This window comes from Pseudoliparis swirei, chromosome 18 (genome assembly GCF_029220125.1).
Source record: "Pseudoliparis swirei isolate HS2019 ecotype Mariana Trench chromosome 18, NWPU_hadal_v1, whole genome shotgun sequence".
Lineage (NCBI taxonomy): Eukaryota > Metazoa > Chordata > Actinopteri > Perciformes > Liparidae > Pseudoliparis > Pseudoliparis swirei.
Window position 1 is genome coordinate 12,116,816 of NC_079405.1, and position 24,105 is coordinate 12,140,920.

Genomic DNA, 24,105 nt, shown 5'->3' on the forward strand with positions numbered 1-24,105 from the left:
GCTTTAAGACAGTATTGGAGCTAGAGTCAAAATGCTCTTGGATTAGTTTAGTATAACAGGAATTCAGTGGTAATCTATCCATTGTTTTAAAAGATGCATCAACACCTCTAAAGCTCCCTGATTGCGATGGTACTTATCAAGTCTTTAAAAGAAACGGATAAGGAAAATTGTGTTTTTTAAGAGGAGTTGCATGTTGTAATGTCTTTGCGAAAAGTGGCTTGTTGACTTCTTCCCTGTCAAACCACAATTTAGCTCTTTTACACAGTTTCAGCAAGTTCATTGAGTGAGCTTTAGAGGTGCTGGTCGGTGTATTCCTTTTACTTTTGAGAGATCCAGGATACATCTTTCCTTCCTTTCCTTTTTTTTCATTTGTCATGATCCTTTAGCGCCATACTTAATGTACAGCCACAAGAGGGGAATTTATATTCTAATTATGTGAAGATATGCAAATGTTTTTACCAGCACAAACAGTAGGTGATGTAACTTTGCTTGTTTAATAAATAACCAATGCTGTCTTTATTCTGCTGAAGAAATTCCTGATATACAGTATATGATAAAGAAAATCCACAGAGAGACACATCGGTGCACGCTTGGCTGGAGACAAGCAACGCGGGGCCACACCCTTTACTTTATGAGAAGGAGAATATGAGTAGATTTGGGAATTCTGACAACATGCCAGGGATGCCTGGGCAGGTATGTGGGTTTTTCTGCTGCCTGCTTTCTCAGACGCCCCTTATCTTTTCACCCGTAACACACACACACTAACAGGAAAGATCTGCGAGGCTGACAATGGCGTGTAAAGAAGTGGCAGCAGTGTCTGAGTGCTGCCTCTTTCGACATATCATTACAGATTAAAAACAGAGATCCCCTAAACCCCTTTCAGGGTGACCCAGGAAAGCCTCGCCAAGGTGCAACTCTTGGCTGAAAGGCGACATACCATGGCTGCAGAACAAAGCAGAGTGACACAGAGCGGAGGGATCACATCAACAGGTGGACAGGCCCAGTTTACCAGCATACATCATTCATATTCTGGTGCAGTCATAGAAACAGATTGAGTTTTATTTCACAAAAAAAGATCGTTGACAAAACCAAAGACAATTCACACACACTAAAAAGAGAACGGCAATTTTAGATCTGTCTGCCTGTGTGTCTGGTCGTGATTACAAAGACCTTGCTGCTAAACTCGGTGATATACACCATATCCTGAGATCTGTACCCTATCATTTCTGAGTTTACCAGCTGGTTATACATTTAACCGTTTAAAACACATTGTCAAGGCTGTGTTTTGTTTTGTAACATTTTTCTTGGCTTCCGTGGAATGCTCAATTTTGGCAGAGCTGCAACACAGGAATGCTTCTGAGAAAATGAATTTGTACAGACAATAGAGCGTATGAGCGCTTTGAGGTGGACTGTTATCATGCCTTACTCCTTATCTCACCACGCCTCAGGCATTATTTCAAAGAAAATGTGTTTTAGCATGTCTCATCTCGCAACGGTGGAGCATTTCTCCTGATTGCCACTTCATTTGCACAGATCAAAATGGCATGTTGAATAGGGTTTATGTGCAGTAGAACTATAATAGAGTGATTGTATTTTGGCTGAAGGGACATGTAGTATTTATGTAGGCTTTAAATGTACTTTGGAAGGAGTCACATTTGCTTTGGATGCAGTCTATATATGATTATATATTTTTAGGATTATACACTATGATTTTCTACAATGCAATTTGATGTAGTTGCACTGCATACAAAAGTATCTTATCATATCACCCACTGACATATTTTACGCCCTGGCCAGCCTTTGCTCTTAAGATTACCAGTTCATTACATTTTGTTATCAGGGATTTGCAGACCTCCATGAAAAGATTTCATGTCAATTTCATGAAACATCAAAATGATTAAAGGTTTTCTAAAGCACATGGATGGCCTGTTAATAAAAATAAAAACCAGTTTATTCGTATATCATTTGTTCAAATAAAATAAAAAATGTTATCATATAGTCATAGATACAAAATATCAAAATATTCTTCCCCAAATTGAAAGTACACTACGTTTCTATGCATTCAATGTTGATACAGAGTTCAGTTTAAACCTCACATGCTTCTCTTGTTTTCTTTCATGAAATGTGGTCTGCTCTAAAAGTAAGAGATATTGTTCCAGTGATCCTGAATGGATCTAAACTTGAGAGAGAGGGAAAAAGATGAAAGGTTGTCAGACACTCAAAGTCAGTGCTAACTGATCATGTGATTTGATGAATGTGTAATTGTAACATAGTAGGTTATCTGTCTGACTGTCTAGTCTGTCTAGTCTGTCTCATCTGTCGATCTCCCGTTGAACTTTTCGGTGACCTAACTGCTGTCGGACTTGTGACAGCCAGTCACCACCAGTGGGCTCCCATTCAGATGCCCCGAGTGTGAATGTGAGTGCAGAGGTGATGAATGTGGGATGCCAGCTGGTGATGTCTGGTGTCCCTGAAGCTCCAGTATCGTCTGCCAGAATAGCTAGCTGGCTTAGTGTGTGGTGGACAAGCAGTTAAGGATGGAAAATGAGATAAGACGTTCATGGTGAAAGAATGGAGATGTGCAGTTTTAGGATATTTTCTGTGTGTGTGTGTGTGTGTGTGCTCTTTTTGCGCAAACATGATTTTTGACGGAGGACATCCAGGGGCTGTGATTCATCATCTTGTTGTTGTCACTGTCTGCACCCGTGTCCTACTTTAGCGAGCTCATGCATGTGCTCGGATCTAGGGCTGGGTGATACGATTCAAATCAAAGTTATAATTGTTAGAATATCAGTTCTGTTTCACATTGCAAGATCTTTCCTTGCTGATGGTAAAAATATGGCAGTTTAATACGGCTCCAAGCTTACTGGTTTCTGAAAAATAATTTAAACCTGAAGAAAATGTAAACTTTTAGAATTTCAATTGTTATCCTTTTACTTGTTTTGTCATCTATAGTGGTTACTTAAATATAAATGGATAATTCAAAAGGTTAGGAAATACATATTTGTATTTATATTTAATTACGGCCATCATTTTTATTTTGAAAAGGCTTGGCATTAGTAGTTTTAATTGTGAATTATAAGCTGTTTAGAGCTATAGCTGGGAACTTAAACAATCATAATTCCTTCTCATTTTTATTTTATATTGCTGTGAAAACTTCTTGAATTCAAGATTTTCACAAAAAACTATTTTTTACAAGAATACATTTAAACACATCATGTTAGAGTTAGGATTTACATTTGCCCAATCCTGCCAAATGTTTACCACATAATGCTGTTGGCTGTTCACACAGTGACAAGCAGGACTGTGGGAGAGAGAGACCTTGCTGTCTGAAGAGAAACGTGTACCTGCAACTACTCTGAGCAGCATGCATGGCAGTAAATTACAATATAATAAGTATTTCTTTCAGTAAGTTGTTCCTCCAATACTTATTTTTGACTTGCAGACAAACTGCAAGACTTATGTCTTCTTTACTCATGCTGAAGAAAATCCACACCGGCGACCTGTGTGTGGCTGTGACGGCACTGAGAGTTGAAACGAGTATTAAAGCATAAGTGTGTTTAGATGCAACTAATGAGAATGACATGGGTGACCGGCCTGTCTATTCCTATTTACTACCTTATTCATCCCACTGCGTGTGTGATGCTGCAGAGTGTGACTGCAGCATTTCACAGTTCCTTCAGGAGCTCGGAACACAAGCGGCTGAGAAGCTCTCTGGCCGAGGATTCATGTCAGTATTTAAAAGATGACCTGTGCAGGTGGAGAACATCATATTGCTTTTTATTCCCAGGAAATGAACAAGACATTCTGCTTCCTCCTGGTCAACAAAGGCTGTTTTAGGGAGTCTCAGACTGTGTTGAGGAGAACAGTGGGAGCATTTGTCTGGTCCAATTGAAGTGGAACATGAACAGGTCCTCTATCTGGTCCTCTAGTTTTCTCCCTGTAAATAGAACAGCACAAGTGGAGGCTCAACTTTCATAAGCTCCACTTTCCCAAGCGTAGTTTTGAAAGAGAGCAAGAGGAAGAGAGTCCTCAGACTCTCTTATAAACTCAGTAGGTAATGAGACAAGCAGGAGAAATACTGCTTTCCGTACACCAGATCTCCATTCATCTCCCAGCACACCCTGAGTGTAATTTAAACTCGCGCTCATCCACCAGGGATCTTCTCAGAGCAGTATGTGAACCATTTAAAAAGTTTTATGTTGAAGTAGTTATATGGAAGGAAGGATGTGGCAATGTGTTTTATATGATATGCTGTCAACTAAGCCTGGGAGTAGGCGGTATCTTCTCTGCTGAAGTTGAAATGGAGAATTTTTTCGAGAAGGGATTATAGTGAAAACATCTCAACCACAGCTCCATAGATTAGAAGGTGATGGAAAGCCATGGCCAGACTGCCAGGTCCTGAACATGATCTATTTGGCCTTTTTTAATGGAAGCCATGTTATGCAATGCAGCTCAGGATACCAATAATGATGAAGCATCCTGTGTGGGGGGAAAAACAAGCCAAAATGTATGGTATTTTGAGTCTTCTTGACACCTCAATGCTGCCATTCATCAGTGAGTGATTTATGGTTTGTCTGTTGCAATTCATCTTTTGACTCCTGTGAGATTTAATGTTTTCCTCCTTGCTTTTGTCAAAACTGCCATAATCAAATTAAGAATGTCCAGAACCTCATAATAGCAGGATGTAATTGTAGGAGAAAAAAGGAAAAAAAGAACAGCTTCTGTTAATTTAATTTCGGAGAGTCCGAGGAAAATGTTGGCACACCATTCTCATACTATCGTGAGATCAGCATTCACGCATGTGTGCGGTTTAGATTTGTAAATGAAATGGAGAGAACATCAGCTAAGTGAATTAATGAAATAACTTTGACAAACCAAAGGAGCATCTGTGGGCCAAAAGTGAGCCGCCTACACACTTCTCTTGTGGCCAAGTATGGTTTTGTGTTTCCCAATTGTAATGTATGTTTTTCTACTAGGCACAGCTTGAAGGAAAATAATATTTATTTCTCCACTCTGTCTCTTTATAGAGTTGAAGTCTACCGGCACAGCTCATCACTTCTCCTTTTTGCTGAACTCGACTGACTATCGCATCCTTCGCATGGATGAGGACCACGACCGAATGTATGTGGGCAGCAAAGATTATATCCTCTCTCTGGACCTGCACGACATCAACAAGGAGCCACTCATTGTAAGAAATGTCCCACACAAAGAATAATCCTGGCTTAGCGTTGCACAGGTTCATATCTAACCAGCTTGTTGATCTCTCCCTGTCAGATCCACTGGCCTGTTCCCCTCCAAAGGAAGACTGAATGTGTCCTGTCAGGGAAAGACACCACTGTAAGTATTCATATAGTATGATGAAATGAAGTACTGATACAATTGATGTATCAATGACTGTCAATTATTTTACTTTTGCCCTTTTTTTTAAATGGCAACATTTCAAGGTTCCTGTTTCTCAAATATATGGATTATATCAGTTTTATATTATTGTAAATGTATTATAATAAGGATTTTAGATTTAGATTATTTATTGTTTTACTGTTTTCTTAGATATTATGGACTAAACTAATTATCTACTACTAGCCCACAAATAAAACACATTTTGTAGATTTTCATACATGCTTTTCAAGCAATCCATCAGCTCTTAAGACCTGTAAGAGTTACACCCCCGCCCCCCCCCATGTTTCTCCCCCTGATAAAAGCACAGCTGTAAACCTTCATCCCTTTTGACCTCCTTCACATTAAACATAATTTTATCTGGTGAAACCCTGGTGTTAAAATCACGAGTGTGTTTTTGTGTTGGGGCCATGCATGATTTGAATGTGGCACATTGGGTCAGTGGAAGATATTTTAAAGCTCCTTCCAGTGTGTGATTTGTTGTGAAGCTCTTACTTACTGTCTCTTCATCCCTGATTGCTGATTGCATACAGCTGCCACCAATTAAGCTTTGGCAGGAACTTGGAACGTGCGACATTCAGTCAGCCGTCGGCCTCGAAGGCGGAAAACATTCGACATGCACCTCCCTACATTTCTCGTACTTGTTATACATGTTTCTAATAAAAAATTTAACATAATCCACACAAAAAAATGTTGCACAATAATTATTTTTACCCTGTGTTGTCCAGGCAGGCAGACCAAATTAAGCAGCCACTGGAAGCAACAGGTCTGTCTGAAGTGTTAACATGCTTCAGACGTTCGAACGCAGCCACTGCCGGTGCAGCCCCCACAAGGAAACTCATATAAAATTCATATAAAAACCAGATCCTCCCCCCGAAACACTCGTTTCACACATGTTAGGGGTGAGCACCGACAGGGTGATGAGGCTCTGGCTAATAACCCTGCTCTCTCCTGCTGGTAGAGAACCCAGGCTGCTGTTTATTCAACTGGAATGTTCATTTATGCCTGTTTGGTGACCCGTGCCTCTCACAGCCTCTGGCTACTTCGTATTGACCGTGTGTTAGAGGTGGGTTTGAAATTTCATCACTAAAATAAGAAATACAATTGGCTACCGGGAGACGTCTTAGCAAATCTGTCCCAATCTTTAGGGAATGACAGATGATGACAATTCAAAAGCAATTCGGAGGGGATGTGGGTTCAGGCAGGAGGTCAAAGGCAATCATCCCCACTGTGCTCCCTGTGGGGGAGCACAACTGTGCGCTGAATAATACACACAGACCCACATGCGTAAATCCACACACAATAAACATCCTCTCAAACCTCTGACTTGTGCATCTGTCGTTTGGCAAGGATCTGCCAAAATGGCTCGTCCCCCATCCTGCATACAATCTACTTTTTCTATGCTTTGTACATCTTTTCTTTTTCGCCAGCTGTCAGCAGTGGCTGACATGATGGATAAATCTAAACAGATATCATCGGCCTGTATATTTATGTTGTTAAGAGTTTGGATTTGGGTGGATTGAGACCAGGAAGGCAGACAGCTGGTTGGACAAATAAGAGATTAGAAAGCTGCAGACCTCGAGAGCACAGAGCTGTGTTCCCCAGCAGCACCTCTTTGTCTGCAGTCGGAAAAAAGAAATTGTCATCTTCTAAATTCACTTACCACTTCGATAATTGAATATAGAAACAAACCACATTAGTGGTGAGATATTGAAAAGCTCCAAACAGGAAGACATGACTCTTCTTAAAAAAAAAAAAGAAAATTGGATTTTAGAATCTTTGTTTTCTAAATATTTGGATTTTGTACTCACAAGTCTTGTTGGGTCGAACCAGTTTTGAACCGGAATGTTTGAACAGAACGTTTAATTGCGTCTATCCTCATTCCCCCCAGCAAACCCACTCCACAGCTCAGATGCACTCCTTTTCTTGGTTTCTGCCATACTGTTATACAGGACTGTCTCAGAAAATTAGAATATTGTGATAAAGTTCTTTATTTTCTGTAATGCAATTAAAAAAAAAAAATGTCATGCATTCTGGATTCATTACAAATCTGAAAAATATTTATTTTATTCTTTTAATATTGCTGATTATGGCTTACAGCTTAAGAAAACTCTAAAATCCTATCTCATAAAATTTGAATATTTCCTCAGACCAAGTAAAAAAAAGATTTATAACAGCAAAACAAAATCAAACATTTGAAAATGTGTTTCCAGGTGTTTCGAGTTAATTAGACAATTCAAGTGATTTGTTTAATACCCTACTAGTATACTTTTTCATGATATTCTAATATTTAGAGATAGGATATTTGAGTTTTCTTAAGCTGTAAGCCATAATCAGCAATATTAAAAGAATAAAAGGCTTGCAATATTTCAGTTGATTTGTAATGAATCCAGAATGCATGACATTTTTGTTTTTTTAATTGCATTACAGAAAATAAAGAACTTTATCACAATATTCTAATTTTCTGAGACAGTCCTGTATATTGTTTGGGAACATTTTCCATCCGACAGTGTGGTCTGATGTGACGTCTGGGCCAGACAGACACACAGAGCCAGGGAAAAGAACTGCCAAACACAAGCCATCCAACAGTGGAAAACGATAGCTGTGATGGTCTTAAGCCAGGCAGGGAGGTTATTAACCATCACTACGACATTATGTATTATGTAACCCTTTTTTTCCATTCCATTTTCGTGATCAGAGTTGTTGTTTTTTACCCTAAATCTCTAATCCTGTTTTTGCTTTCCAACAGGGAGAATGTGGAAACTTTATCCGTCTGATTGAGCCGTGGAACCGGACCCACCTGTATGTGTGTGGAACAGGCGCATACAACCCCATCTGCACCTACGTGGACCGAGGACGCAGGTCACAGGTAACCAAAGACGCTGCCCGACAGCCGTGGAGACATTTTGACCTTCACTCTCGGGTTCTTAAAAGAACCTATCTGTCAATCAATCTCGGGTCAGAGAATCTCCTTCTGCTCTTGCTCCTCAGTTTCACAGGTCTCTGCTTCTCGTCCATGATTTTCTGCTTCTTACTTTACCAATTTGTGCCGTTTCACGGTCTTAAGGACTCAAAGAAAGAGGTTCATGGCCAGTCCTATCTAGATCTCTATTATTGCAAAATTGCAGTTGGTGAGATACCTAACTGCCACCGCTTAAAGATTGTTGAGACACCAATCTTTTCTTACCGCTGGGGATAGCATGTTGACAATGTGGAGCAAATCCCCTTCCCTGTAGTCCCCTGCTCACCTGTTTTAGACACAGCAGAGCCTGTGGTCTGTCTTTCTATCTGGCTGAGAGCTTCTTAAAGGCCATCATTACTGATGGAGCCTCTCATCCATCATCAGCCTTGTAGCTCAACCCTGTGTCCCTCCCTCCCTCCCTCCCTCCATCCCTCCATTCATCCCTCCCTTGTTCCAGCATGGCGGCCATGCTGAGCTGCAGCAGCTGCTGGCCCGGCTACAGTCCATACTCTTTCACATTCACATTCACCACTTTGCCTGTTTCCTCTCACTGTTCAAATAGAGGCTTCATATTTCAATGTAAAGGTCAGTCCAGCCTCTTGTCATTCAGCTTCTCCCTTAAGGCCCAAATGCTATGTTACTTCACACTGTAAAGATTGTCTCCAGCAAGAGGAGATGTAAACAGAAACCAATTGTTCTGAAATTACACCCCTTAGTACACGGAGGGCTTCACACGCTTTTGTTTTTTGTTAACTCCCCCAAATGTCCCTCAAATGCAAACATTTTCTTGAACTGCATCAGTCTTCCTGCTTTTTATGCCGCGAGCTCCTTTTGCAGGGTTTGTGTCAACCTGTTCAGTTCTACATTAAAAACGTACACATTTGGAAAAAATCTAAACTCGTCCGGTGTGATTCAGTAGTGTTATGTGTTATCTATGTCAATGTATCTGTTTCAATTTATTTTCCCCTTCACTTTATATAATGCAAAATGTGATGTATTTTTCTTCAGTTTGTCTCAGTTTGTTGCTTTTCTTTCCCAGCACTGCATGGTTTATGCATGGCGTTTGCAGCTGCTCGACACTGATTCTAATCCAACATGGTTACTAAATGATGAAGGTCACCCACCAGGCTCTCGTCACTCTACTTCGAGCACTTTATTTCATTTTTTTTAGTTCTTCGGGCCGACTTTTTTTTTCCGGTCATTCGTTTTTTGCAGTTTCCTATTTGCGTCTTCTGTCTCTGTCCTGGTCATCGTCAAGTGAAATACACTTTGTTCTGGGCTTTCGAATGTCGTAATGAGATGGCCCACTGTGCCATGTCTCTGTTTTAGGGGTCCCCCTACCTACAGGCAGCCCAATCTGGAGGGAGAACAAGTCGGGCAGCAGACTACGGCACTACGTCAGAGCCTTTGGAGGCTAAGGTGGGCTGAAGGGAGTTTTGTAATGGCTCTTAAGTTTGGAGCCCACCTGGAGTACTTTTTCAGTCTCAGCTGGAGTCTAAGAGATGGCACAGCTATTCAAATAGTAACTGGTTTTCACACATCTTACCGCAACAACATCATGCTGAATCTCGAAAAACCTTTCAATATATGAATGTGACTGTATATATTTTTGCAACAAACAAACAAGATTGCTTTCCTCCAACAGCACTGAAAACAAAAGAATGCCTTGTAAAGTTACTATTCTTGTGCTAATGCAGCCTTTTCCATCAGATTTTTTTCTGATGGGATCCAACATGAATGTAATGATCTCTCCCCATGTCAGAACTATTTTTTTTTTTTCACATGAAATATGTATTTGTGTTGTCTGTGCTTTTATCAAGTATAACATAGGGATATTTTGTTCCCAAACATTGACTTTTAACGATGCTTGATTTTCCATGACAATGAATATAATTAAATCACCTCTTTAGAGGTTGATTTGTTTTCCTCCACACACACTCTTGTTCTTTTATTGAGAAATAAATTCCACTGGTCAAAATTAACAGTTTTGACATTATTCTGCGTTCCCATACATATTTCCTACCCGTCAGACATCTTCAGCCAACTTGTACCCAACAAAGCCCCATGTAGACATATATCCATTGTTGACGCAGATGTTGAAGATGTCCTCTTGCTCTGTGGAATAATTCATTCTTGTTTGAGCCACTAACATCAGACGCATGCTGGATGAGTTTTGGATTACTCTCAGCATTTCCCTCCACCTCCCCATCTCACAGATAACTGGCTTTTTGTTCCCCTCAGCAGATCCTTTTAACATCCAAGTAGACCTCAAAGTGCCTTGTACATGCTGCACTCAAAGAATAACCTTCCCCCACAACTCACTCCAATGAGTCCTTAAACACAATACATCTGTTATCAAATAGAAAAGGAAAAACATCATGAATAATGTTCTTATTTTTCCTCATGCTTGACTGTTTTATAGGAATATATCTTCCGACTTGAACCTGGTAAAGTGGATTCTGGGAAAGGAAAATGTCCTTATGACCCCAAACTGAACAGCGTCTCTGCTTTGATCAGTAAGTCCCTGCTTGACTCTTCCCCCTCATGTACAGGCAGATCTAAATGTGAACAACAACATCCTAAATGTATCTCTTGTTTTAGTCTGTGTACGCGTCGGTCTGTGAAACTCTGCATTCATGGATTTAAATATTTTCTTTAAAATATTGTAAGTATATACTATAACAAGCTCAGTTGGTTGTTACAGTAGCTGCCCCAAGGCAATGCACTCTGATTTATGAGTTTCTGCACTGATGTACAGTTTGTACATTTCATTATCAATTAATCTGCCCATTATTTTCTCCATTTATCATGTAATTGTTTTGTATATGAAGGGCAAATTGTTTACAGAAGAAAATAATTTATTTTTACACAATGCGATTGATTTTGTTTTACTTTTTTTGTTCGTTTTTTTGTCTGACTTGCTGTAAAAAACAAACAAAGACAGTCACTTCACTATCATATGAGAGAGAGAACAATCCACATCTAGAACTTATGGTTTCTTCAATGTGTTCCCTGTCGGGCTGATGTGTGTGTGTGTGCCCTCGTGTGGATGGGTGGTCTTTTGTCAGCAGCTTACAGGTGGTCAGACGTGACAGTTTATCTATGACCTCCTGCCCTGCTTGAAGTTGTGTGAGAGTGAAGGATAAAAAGAGAGAGGCCTCCCTATGTCGGCTTAATTCCAGCTGACCTGAACAAAACTGTAACACCAAGAAAATGAGCTACAGGCTTTCCCGCACAGCTGGCAGGGCAGAAATATACCAGACGAGAACAACAGAGGAAGCTGGAGTTCCCGAGGTTTAGGCATTTTTACATGTCCTACTTTTCTTACCACCCATGACTTCTCAAGTCTGATGTCAAACTTGATAACATTGTGTAAATCCAGCTGTTCTTTAGAATTTCACTGATTGGACTAATTAATGTAATTGCAATATAATTGAGAGGTCAACACTTTCAACCCGGACGTGGCATTTCTGACATGAGTTGACTGGATTTGATGAGATTTTAAGTCTGGTGGATCTTGACATTGTACTGTTGTTTATAAAGATATTATAATTATCATGCAGAGTAAAACATCTGAACTCTGAATGGCCACAGCTGCTGTTCATGCCGTCGGATTTTCCTGAAACCTGGAAGGGTTGATGCAACTATTTAATTAAGTTTCATACGAGACGTGGCAGGCAACATGTTCGTGACTGAAACCTGAACATCTTTCATCCGTTGTGGCTTCACCTCTGCAACAACCTTCCTTCTTCCTCTGTGACTGACAGATGGAGAGCTGTATTCAGGAGTCTACATTGATTTCATGGGAACAGACTCCGCTATCTTCCGTACACTGGGGAAGCAGACCGCCATGAGGACTGATCAGTACAACTCCAGATGGTTAAACGGTAAGGGCTCAACTCACGGTCTGCTCCGCAGCCAGCATCACTTCTTTCACTCATCTCTTTCCAGACTGTTTCTAATTTATTCCTCCGCTTTTCACTGCTGTATTAATTTTTCGCAACTTCCTGTGTGTGGCTTCAGCACTGCCCTACATACAGGACTGTCTCAGAAAATTAGAATATTGTGATAAAGTTCTTTATTTTCTGTAATGCAATTAAAAAAACAAAAATGTCATGCATTCTGGTTTCATTACAAAAACTGAAATATTGCTTTTTTTTTTTTCTTTTTTTAATTGCATTACAGAAAATAAAGAACTTTATCACAATATTCTAATTTTCTGAGACAGTCCTGTATATCGTCCTGTTCCTAGAACTCAGTGGTCTAGGAATGAGATTGGTGATCTTTCCAGCTACACATGATCATTTGACTTGAAGCATAAAATGCTCTACTCTAACTGTTGACTGCATGCATGCAGAGCTTGACCACAAGGTCAGTAGTGAAGTACCAGGGGCAAATTACTGAACGTCAATAATGGCTCAGAGTAGCCTCCGCCCTCTCTAATGAACCGTGATTGTGACCGCGGTATAAATGCTGTTTGGGAGCTTTCGGTTGATGTTGCCAAATCAATCGCGGCCTCCCTCGGTGTCGCTGACGTTCAGATTTTCCTCTGACCCTGTTGCCCTGACAACAGTCCCCTGGTAATGCTATACTGAATCGGGACACCTGAGTCCTGCTAATCAGCCATGTGGAATCCCTCGGATATTTCCCCCTCCCCCAAAGCCCGGCTCCTGGTTATCCCCCTCCCCCTGGTTTTGGTTTGTCCTCAATTGGGACCCTGGTCAGTCACAGGGAGGAGGGGCACCCAGCGGTGACCCACTAAGTCAGTCATTGGGAGCGTACCGCAATCCCATATGAAGCATTGTCACTAGGAAGAAATAAAAGGCTGGGTTCAGGACCGTTAAAGTGCTATTCTTGGCTGCAGGCTACTATTATTTAGGTTACAGCAGTAATGATTCTCAATAGACCTCTGCCTCCTTCTGTTTCTCTGTGACATATTTACTCTCGTCAAGTTAGTGAGTGTTTGTCCCCAATAGGCTCAAATAAGCTATGAAACAGGACTTAAAACCTCACTTGTATTCATGGATATGACTTAAAGCTCCTGACTCTCAAAAGATTGTTTCACATTTGTTTGTCTTTCTTCATTGAAACTGTTTTTTGCTGGCTATAATAATGTATCATGTTAATGCTGTCCATCAATTTTAAGTAAAAGGGGCAAAATCAACCAACCTATTTCTGTTGAAAACTGCATATCAAAGTTTCAACCAATATGAGGCTTCAGCATTCCAGATTTCTGGTTAACTGACAATACGTAACACTAACTTAACAATACAACATTAAAACATTTGTTTTGAATGTTCTCTGTTACTGTCTCCTTAACATAGCAAGCCAAGGAAAAAACGTCCAGGAAAACAAAGGGAATTTAAAACTAAATTGAATCGGAGGATATTGATTGTATTCGTCTCACTCAGACAGCTGATCATTTACACTGGAAGCATGTAGATGGATCTTGAACTTGTGTACATTGAAAAATGTGAATCTATGCTTTTTTTTAAAGGATAAATAAAATAAGACAAAAGGTGCAGGTAGATATGCACAAATTTGATTTATTTAGTTGGTTGACTATAATATAAATATTACATTCGCCCTCAGCCTCAGCTGGGGATCATCGCACGATAGCTGGTCTGGATTTTATTTCCTTGTTTTTTCATTCTCTTCATCTCTTCTCTCTTTTCTACAGATCCCACGTTCGTCCACACACACCTCATCCCAGACAGCGCTGAGAAGAATGATGACAAGCTCTACTTCTTCTTCCGGGAGAAAGCCTCTGAAATGGGCCAGAGTCCCATGACCCAGTCCAGGATTGGGCGGATCTGCCTGGTGAGTTATCATACCAGTCGGCACACCTCATGTTGATCGTCACGACTGAAAGGTTCATATGTCTCTGCAAAGCTTAGTTATAGTCTGATGCCTGTTTCAAAGTCTCTTAGAGGCCCATAAAGAAAGTTCCCCACAATCATTAGTAATTGTTGAGCACGAAACGGTAACGCAAACAAAATACCGGTTAGACAACCTTTGCTTTTTGCCTCAACAGCTAAGTTTGGAAAGTGTTGTTATTTTCTTTTCCTCTGGACAAAATGTTTGAGCGGCAGAGTTTACTTTAGTCCACATGTGTATACACTCGTATACATCCACAGAAAGCTACAGCTGTGTTCACTCAGCGATGCACTGCTTTGAGCCAGAGTGTTGTTTTTCACTGAGGACGGACAGATTAGGACGCTGTGTGCAAAACGTAGAACGGATTGGGAAAAATTACTGTTTTTCACCGGATTATGGTTCTTTTTAAAAAATACATAATTTGTCCTCTGGGGTCTATGAATATCTGTGACAAGGAACTAAACTGTCAAGCTCATGGTGGCGCTAGAGGAAACGTTATTTCACGGGCCAAGTGAAAAGCCTGACCTGCTGGTGGCAATTTCATGCCCATCCACCTGACAGCGGTCAAGGTATTTAACTACAGTCCACATATGTCAACCTGCTGGTGGTGCTCGAAGAAACCTCAGAGGAATCACTAAAATGAGGAGGTTTATCCTCCGGCCAGCATGTGTGTGCATACAGAATGTCACGGTAATCCATTCAGTAGTTGTTCAACTAGTTCAGTCTGGACCAATGTGGTGCGCCAACTGACCGATATTGACACCCTAATAAAATGAATACACATTTCTATCAGTCTCTGGAATATATTACAACATGTAATATATGAATATATTACAACATGTAATATATGAATATATTACAACCCTTTTACCACAAGAAACTTTGAGAACAGGAATGTTCCCCATTTGATGTTACAGTAGATTTTTAAAAAGGCATCAAATGTAATTCTTCCAGCTTTACAAATCCTTTGGACTCCATACAAATGTTTTGAGTCAAAGCCCATGAATCATTTCCCAAGGCTCTGAATCCCAACCTCGGTAGACGTTGGCTGACTCCTGTGCAGATGGGCTGAAACACAGAGCAGATCTTTATTCATGCACGCCCAATAACAACAGACCGTCGGTGTGGAAGGTTGTTTCAAACAGCTGTTGGACAGACGTCGGTCAGTCTCTTTGCATGGAGGCGGCTGCATGACTTCTGTCTTTTCCCTACAGAATGATGACGGTGGACACTGCTGTCTGGTCAACAAGTGGAGCACGTTTCTGAAAGCTCGACTCATTTGCTCAGTGCCGGGAGCTGACGGCAGCGAGACACACTTTGATGAACTGAGTGAGTTTGTATTCCCCTGTGTAAGAGTCTCCCTCCATCACTGACCCTTTCAGAGGATCTATGGTGCTTTCATGTATCTCTTTATCTCTCCACACCCCTCCCCTTTCCATGTGTGTCCTGTGTCCATCCCCTGTTGATCATTTAGTCAGTGTTTGTGATGTAATTATTAACTTCAAAACCAAAATATCAAAAATATTGTTTTCAGATCATATTCCACAACTCGGGGAACATAAAATGCATCTGCTTAGAGTCGGTGTGAAGCGCGTAATGAATATGTGGCAGATGGAAAGTGGGAATTCTTACGTGACGGTGTAATTACAATCCAAAACGAGGGTCTCCAGATGGACCTTTCATTGGCAGACTCGGTATCAACAACTTTCTCATTTACAGAGTTGATTTCACATGTTTCCCTCCCCTTGCTTTGCATACTTTCACCATGATGTTACAGTTTTAAGGCCTTATGACCCCCCCCCCCCCCCTCCTCTTTATACATAAACACACACAGTATTCACATAGTGAAACACACACCCTGCCCCATTAGTGTGCTCGGTCTCCATGGAAACATATAACAGGTGACAGTATTCCAATGAGGAGAGAGTTTGGGAAACTGTGTATCTAGGGGGGGGGGGGCGTGTGTGCGTGCGTGCGTGTGTGTGTGTGTGTGTGTGTGTGTGTGTGTGTGTGTGTGTGTGAATCAATGGCTCACTCACTGTAATGGAAGGACTCACTCTCGGCAAACCAGCGTTTCCAGCCGCATGTGTCTGCTTATGTACAGCAATGCTGGGAAGACTCTCATGGAAGCTGTAGCTTTAGATTAACGTATCACTGACTCATACATGTTAAGCTTGACATGTGTATTCCTTTGAACATCTACACGGCTCCAGTAGGTAACATCAGGAGAGGTAACATCCTGACTGTGAGACTGCGATCGCTCTGCTCTCCAGCATCATCCACATGTTTTGCAGAGAATTTGTATTTAAAGAAATTTGAAAAAAACAATCCATCCAAAAAACAAAGCGATTAAAAAATACACACACGTGTCCAGAGTAATGAAAGTAGAAAGCAGCTGGCATCAGTCCCCTCCCCCCCCCCCTCTCCCCTCCCCCTCCCTGGATCATCCCGACCTGTTCGTCATTTACATGACTGAAAGGATTAACGAGGGATTTGTAGTATCCTTCAAAATTCTGACTAGTGGTATGAGCAGCAAATCTTTTACTACTTTCCACTGGTTTTAGTTTTTGTAGAAAATGTGCTCACTACACAAAATTCAATGATGGAAAAACTTGATTCATTTTGATTTCAACTGCGAGCTTGAAACTAACTTTTCCTGAATCCTGCTGACGAGATGTATTCAAGTTAAACTCGAAAGGATGATGCTCAATCAAGCTGAGGCAGCTTTTGCCATAATGGAAAAAAAGATTTTAGAATGACTACAATGTCATGCACTTTTCTAAGATATGTGTCATTAAACATTTTTGTACAAAATACAATAACATTTATTCATGTAGTATAATGTTGTGGCAGCTTGCTCTGGGATCAATATGAACCACCGCTACAGTGTGGTGCTTGTCTAGTTAACCTTACTTAAATACAATTACAGAGGCTAAACAGAGGTTACACCGCCAGAATATTCTTGAATTAGTGTAGAAGAATCTTTTAAAATGGTCGCGTGGTACGGCCATTAAAATGCTAGGGAACACGACAGCAGCAGGCATGTACTGAATATCCTAAAGAAAGCTCTCCATATAACAAGTGATAGTCCAATCCATAACAACATCCAAAGCTTATTAAATTATGAAATACACAGCTTTTAAATTAAAGGTGCACAAGTTAAAATTCCTAATGCACTGCTCTCATATCGCGGTTACAGCTGACGACCATGTCGTTGCATAACTGTGCACCCTGTTTGAGCTGGATGTGGAGTAGCGTCTCTTCTTCCTGCTGTGACGAGGCGAGTTGTAGATGCGTGTTCTGCATTAGGAGCTCTCGGGGACAGAGGAGAGCTCCTCTGGCAGCGTCTCTCCCCAGTACAACAGGTCTCGTGATGAGGTCATTGTGAGTCCTGAGGTGCAGCGTAACATCCCACAGCTCTGTGGTCGCTCTCCCCACAACCACAATGTGTTCTGTCTCCAGTCCCGCTGGTCTGGATGGAGCCCAGCGGAGGCATCGGAGTGGTTGAACGAGGACACGGGGGAGAGAGAGGAGTAGATTCAGATGAGGAGGCTGACGGGAGAGAAAGCGTTCGGAGTTGTGCCAGAGAAGACGAGGAATATAAACAGAGGAAAAGACACACAGACGCTAGAGAGATGCAAATGTCTGCGAGACAAAAATGAGAACGAATGCGTGGGCGATAAAGTTGTTTTGCCTTTTGTGAGATTTAATTATGAGGGGAAACATTGTTTTTTCATGGAGTTATGTTGCACTGTAGTCCAAAAATGCCCAAACCCCTTTCACAGAAATAGGTCCTTTCTGTTTTTCAGTTTTCTGTGTAATTATTCTTCGTGGACATTTCACCAACATATATTTTGGCAGAACATCCTTAAAGGTGGGTGTCAAGGAGGTAATGATTTAGTATCTGTCGGGATTTGACAGTTCATCTTCCATCCCGTGAGTATTCCCTGAGTGCATCATAGACTTTCTCTTGTTCCTACTTTAACCCTTTTATAATAATAATAATCATTTAGTTTATACAGCGCTTCTCAAGACACCCAAAGTCACTTTACAGTCCAGAGTCCAGTAGTTATACACACACAGTCATCCCGGTGGTGGGAAGCTACATCAGTAGCCACAGCTGCCCTGGGGCAGACTGACGTGGCAGCCAATCAGCGCCTACGGCCCCTCCGACCACCACCAACATTCATTCACATCCATACGACCGGGGTGAGGCTGCAGTGCATGTCTTTATGATGGTGGGGGAAACCGGAGTGCCTGGAGGAAACCCACGCAGACAACATGGAAACTCCACACAGAAAGGACCTGGAACGACCGGGACGACCGGGATTCGAACCCAGGGCCTTCTTGCTGTGAGGCGACAGTGCTAACCACTGAGCCACTGTGCTGCCCTTTTAGCCCCTCTCTCTGTGCTTACAGCAACCAGAGATGTTTCTCTGCTAATGTGATGCTGAGAGACTGTTTCTGATCTCTCACATCAGAAAATAAAGTTGCAATGACGCAACTTGTTCTAGTTCTCTGCTGATTTATTTAATTTCTCCTTTGATTTGCTCGTTTGGATGGGTTATGAATTTCTTCTCCGTCTGCCAAAAGTACATTGTTGCTTTAGTGTGCAATGATTACCTGCCTTATCATACCTCTTGGCATGTAAGGAGGTCTTTTTATTATTTTTTCAAACTCATGATCAAAAGTTAGATTTTACAACTTTGACAAAGAGTCAGAAATGTTGTTTTTACACAAGCCAAGTGAATGTAAGCTTGTTTATTTGGTGCACACTAGATAAAGCAAAGGCCATGAGAATAAAATCATGTGTTGGCACATTCCACCCTCAATTCTACGTGCATAATTGTGGCTTTTCATTAAATGTATTTACTTAATGCTTCTTAAGTTGATTCAGGTGATATTTGAGAGATACGTCTGAGTGGCCGGCTCTACCTTCTGACTGATGTCTTGCCTCTAGCTTCATGGATAACCATGAAACAGATCTAATGGTAGAAAAGAGGATGGGATTCTAGGTATCTTTATTGTAATTGGTCTTTTCTAAATACTTGTGATTATAGGTTATTGTTGTCCTTCTCTTTTCGAGGCATTTTCAACCTTTCCACGAGAGTCCCATGAATGCAGAGCATTACGTGGACTTGTGGGTTCAACTGACGATGAAGTGTTATTCTACTTAACTTGTCTACTTTAAATTTATTCCAGTTTTCTTCCATATTGTTTTTCCTTGCACTTTTCTCTCATTAAGCCATCAAGAGGATACGCAGGGTTCACAACAGCCTCACCCCGTAGTCAGTGGATGCATATGGCTCCTATTAAAGTCATGTTTCACCAGAGATCTCTATTTCACTTATATTCCCTGCTGAGACTCAAGAACTGTAGTTTAAGCATCAGAAGAGTTTGGATTCAGGATCTCATTGAGGCTCTGCTAACCGCAACTCATGAGGTCCCCCTTATATGTTACAATTACATTTAGTATGAGTTGGAACCAGGTGGCATCTGGGAACCAATAAAGCCATGGGATAATTTGATACAAGACAGAGACCCTAATATTTACATAATACACCATGTTTTCTTTGCATTTTCTGCTTCTTTAAACTTCAACTTCGCTACATTTCAGAGGGATATATTGTGTTTACTCTACTTTATTTATTTTTACAGCTGTAGTTACGAGTGTCTTTTGATTTTACATACAAAAACATATGAAAAGCTTGTTTGATGCAATGCATAACAGCACATTTAAGCCAGTTGCTCTCAGACAAGCAATATGTTTCAGGCTTGGATGAGAGAGTGATTTCCTCTTTTAAATGTCATTTTCTTTTGGATAATTGTTTGAGGCCCAGAAGAGGTCAAATAATCCAATATTTGTTAAGTTGTTTTGTCTCTATTACCTGTTTTCATCTCACAACCCTTCATAAATATCTTATAGCCTTTTGGTGGAAAACTAAACCACCCAACAGTAAAGTAAATAATTGTAGCTACAAATAACAACCAACAACTGCACTGATTCATCAGTATCCACAATCTAACACTGCCAGGTATAGTAATATGCATCACAGGTACAAAGTAGTTATACTTTGGATAAGCATATAATAATAATATTTCAGTTTTTTTATTTAAAGTTACATTGTTGAAGTTCTTTGGCGACTGTGGGTCAGTGGGTAGCAGGTTTGTCTTTCAATCAGGGGGTTGGAGTTTCAATCCCCGTCCTAGTCAATGTGTCCTTGAGCAAGACACTTAACCTTGAATTGCTCCCTGTAGCTGCGTCTACGGTGTATGAATGTAACAGGATTGTAAGTCGCTTTGGATAAAAGAGTCAGCTCAATGACATGTAATGTAATGTATCCGTTGTATTCTCTTTGCAGCACCTAAGGCGATAAGCGTTAATTGCAAATGTGTCCAAACAGTGTCAGTTGTTTGTGAATTGTTCATCTGTTGACGGTTTACTCACAACTCAACCAGAGCTGTGAAGAAAACAGTACGGCGTGTCGCACACAAGTGTGTTGCTCTTAATCTCTCTAGCGACAACCCGCTGCTGGGTGATGGAAAACGCATCACAAGTGCCGCTCCTCACTACAGACGCCCAGTTCGTAATACTGCAACTGCGAGGGCTTTCCCCCGTGGGCCGAAGGCTCCGTCACCATTGTGTTGCCTTATTCATTCATGAAAATGAGAATCTTAAAGATTATTTAAGGAAAACTTTGAATGCACGCCGTTTACTTTTCTGATTGTTGTCAATGTACTTTCACTTCAGGATCTGAGTACTTCCACCACTGCTTCTCATGGTTTATGACTGGGACTAATGACTATACATGATGTCTTTTATCTTTTAGGGGATGTGTATATCCAGCCAACTCAAGACAATAAAAACCCTGTCATCTATGGCGTCTTCTCAGTTTCAGGGTGAGTGACTGACTGTTCTCTCAAACTTTCATGCAGTTTGGAGGAAAAGTGTATTTTGGTTTCCTCCTGCGCTTTTTGTTCATCTTCAGTCAGCCTGAAGGTGTCGGCGCTCCCTCTGATATTGAAATACCGCGTTGCGTACGACCTGTCAGATTCAGGCTACAAAGGCTGTGAATCTGGAGCCCAGAGGGAGTCGCGCTCGTCTGAGCGACTGCGTGAGCCTAAAGTTCCTCACAGGTCCGGCTTGATAGCAAGTTGTCATTCGACACACCGCATTGAATTTCAAGGAAACCAAGCAGACATAAATTGAGATTCTGTCTGCGCTTAAGCAGGGAGAGGTGCGCACCGAGTCATAATAAACATGTCTTGATTAATGTATTTGAGAAACAAATACTGTTATTGTTCCATCCCACCAGGCACGTTTAAACCCAGCTGATAAAAACACATGCAGCGCTAATGATAGATCCCCATGACAGGAGTTACAAACATGGTACACCCACCACACAGCAGCCAGAGCCCGAGCTCTGGCGATGCCCTGCAGCATGTGGGTGTTTGTATGTCAGTGTGTCAGACAGCTTGACTCTGGTTGAGTGAAGTGTTTGTGCGTCATTATGTTTCTTTTGGCCAGAGTATGTGGGAAGGAAGTACATTCTACCAGCCGCAGAGAGCACCCGTAGTAATTATCTCACAGTGAGTTTATCTGTATCCTGCTAGCCGCTTTCTCAGTGTGTTCACCCTTTTTTCTCCTGCCCTCCTCCAGAGCTGTGTTCAAAGGCTCGGCAGTGTGCGTCTACTCAATGGCTGACATCCGTATGGTCTTCAACGGGCCTTTTGCCCACAAGGAGGGGCTCAACTACCAGTGGGTGGCGTACACTGGGAAGATCCCTTACCCACGACCGGGCACTGTGAGTAATAAACAGTAAACAATCATGAATACACATGCCTCCTCCCACTAAACACAATTGTGTGTCATCCTTTTTTTAAGAACAGGTTTTCACTGTATAAGGAATTTGGTAAATTGCTGGGTTCGCACTTCTCTATATATTTATTCGTCTTAAATGTGTTCATCAACAGTGTCCTGGAGGCACTTTCACCCCCAACATGAAATCCACAAAGGATTACCCAGATGAGGTGATCAACTTCATGAGAAACCACCCCACCATGCACAATGCCATATACCCTGTGCACAAGCGCCCCCTGGTGGTCAGAACCAACGTGGACTATGAGTTCACCACAATTGCAGTGGACCAGGTGACAGCAGCTGACGGGAGCTACGAGGTGCTCTTCCTGGGCACAGGTTGGTGCTCGAAGCCCTTATTTGACGTTGATTGTCCTGTAATCTAACAGTTAGGTTTCAGTTCTGTCCGTCACATGCAGCACAATCCTGCTTTGCCTTTCAAGCATAGATGGGTTACATTTAGGATGTTCTCAAACCAGTTTTCTGGTAGACAGACATCTGAGTCGATTGATGGAATGAGTGCAACCTGAGCTGAGGTCAACAGTTGAACTCCTATCATGTTTTACAGATCGGGGGACAGTCCAGAAAGTGATTGTCCTGCCTAGAGACGACTTGCAGACAGAGGAGTTGGTCTTAGAGGAAGTGGAGGTCTTCAAGGTCAGTCTTCTGAACTTATTCTATTTACTTCTTGTCCTCAGTTTCTGTCCTCAGTCTGTGGTCTGAGATATAAAAATAAGACGCAACATATTTCTTGTTTGCTCATTTAAAGCTGTTGTTAACTTTGTCACTGTAGGTTCCCACAGCAATTACCACCATGCAGATTTCATCAAAACGGGTATGTTGCTTTGACGGGGATTTGATCAAATTGTTAAAGAAATAAGTAAATTGTTGCGCAGCAATCAGACAAGTGGGAAAAAGAACTCTTACATAGTCATTCAATTATGAAATTATATAATTTTGTTGAAAATTGTCATAACTTACAACAACATGTGGGAAGGCTTTACTTCACAGTTCTCATAGTTTAAGTGAATTCATAGGTAGGTTCTTGGAAAGATCTTTCATTTGGTGCTTATTATATAGAAAATGGACACGGTGTTAAAATTGTAGATGAACAGGTTACCATTTTATTTCTGCTTTATGGCATTGAGCAGGAGGTTTTAAGTCGGTGCACACCTTAATGTACATAAATGTGGAATTTATCTTAATGTAAAAATACTGTACATTTAGCCTATTGTTTCCAATGATGCACTAAATTAATTATTAAAGTTCAAGGAAATTCCTTGGGAAAACAACTACTACTTATAAATTAAAGTAACTAAGGTCTCAAAACTTCACTTATATTGTTCCTTCCTTTTGAATCTTTCTAGGAAATCTTAAGGAAATTGTAGAACTGTATATTAAAGTAGTATCCGAACAGTTTTTATCTTTATATTTTAAGATGTTTACCTAATTTGTTTTCAATAGCAACAACTGTACGTGGGATCGGTGTTGGGGGTGACCCACCTGGCTCTCCACCGCTGTGACGTGTACGGTGAGGTGTGCGCTGACTGTTGTCTGGCCAGAGACCCGTACTGCGCCTGGGACGGCAAATCCTGCTCCAGATACTCTTCCTCACAGAAGAGGTGAGAATTAAGAGTATACACTGGCATGCATTGGTTACTCTACTTGTTTGTCGACTTAGAACAATTTCATTCCTACTTCACCACGTAATGTTCTCCAAGTATGTTGACGAAAGCTTTTTATTTTGTATTGTTGATCTGACCCCTCTAGACGGAGCCGTAGGCAGGATGTAAAGTACGGCAACCCGATCCGCCAATGCAGAGGTTTTAACTCCAACAGTGAGTATCAGGACAACTGTGTGTTAAGCCCAGACACTACACACACACACACACACAATGATATTAAAATGTAAAATGATGATTTTCCCTCTGACTGGTTATTTTGGTCTTTTTTTACCATCCATCTCTTTCATCTATTTTCTCATACATCAAATCCATATTGTTTTATA

The 24,105-nt window shown here is 41.2% G+C and overlaps 1 protein-coding gene across 4 annotated transcripts in view; it reads left to right on the forward strand.

Moving 5' to 3' along the window:
• Nucleotides 1–24,105, forward strand: part of sema3fa (sema domain, immunoglobulin domain (Ig), short basic domain, secreted, (semaphorin) 3Fa) — a 50,861-nt gene that overhangs the window by 23,612 nt on the left and 3,144 nt on the right. Inside the window, exons 3-17 of one of the 4 annotated variants that reach the window (XM_056437386.1) lie at nt 5,031–5,191; nt 5,278–5,340; nt 8,150–8,269; nt 9,692–9,781; nt 10,785–10,878; nt 12,130–12,249; nt 14,043–14,182; nt 15,454–15,568; nt 21,070–21,139; nt 21,900–22,044; nt 22,214–22,436; nt 22,666–22,754; nt 22,891–22,932; nt 23,562–23,719; nt 23,868–23,935. In XM_056437386.1, the coding sequence (XP_056293361.1) occupies nt 5,031–5,191; nt 5,278–5,340; nt 8,150–8,269; nt 9,692–9,781; nt 10,785–10,878; nt 12,130–12,249; nt 14,043–14,182; nt 15,454–15,568; nt 21,070–21,139; nt 21,900–22,044; nt 22,214–22,436; nt 22,666–22,754; nt 22,891–22,932; nt 23,562–23,719; nt 23,868–23,935 (1,698 nt within the window). Of the gene's footprint in view, nt 1–5,030; nt 5,192–5,277; nt 5,341–8,149; nt 8,270–9,691; nt 9,782–10,784; nt 10,879–12,129; nt 12,250–14,042; nt 14,183–15,453; nt 15,569–21,069; nt 21,140–21,899; nt 22,045–22,213; nt 22,437–22,665; nt 22,755–22,890; nt 22,933–23,561; nt 23,720–23,851; nt 23,936–24,105 lie in introns of all 4 variants that reach the window. The other 3 variants (XM_056437384.1, XM_056437388.1, XM_056437387.1) reach the window with 3 other exon arrangements.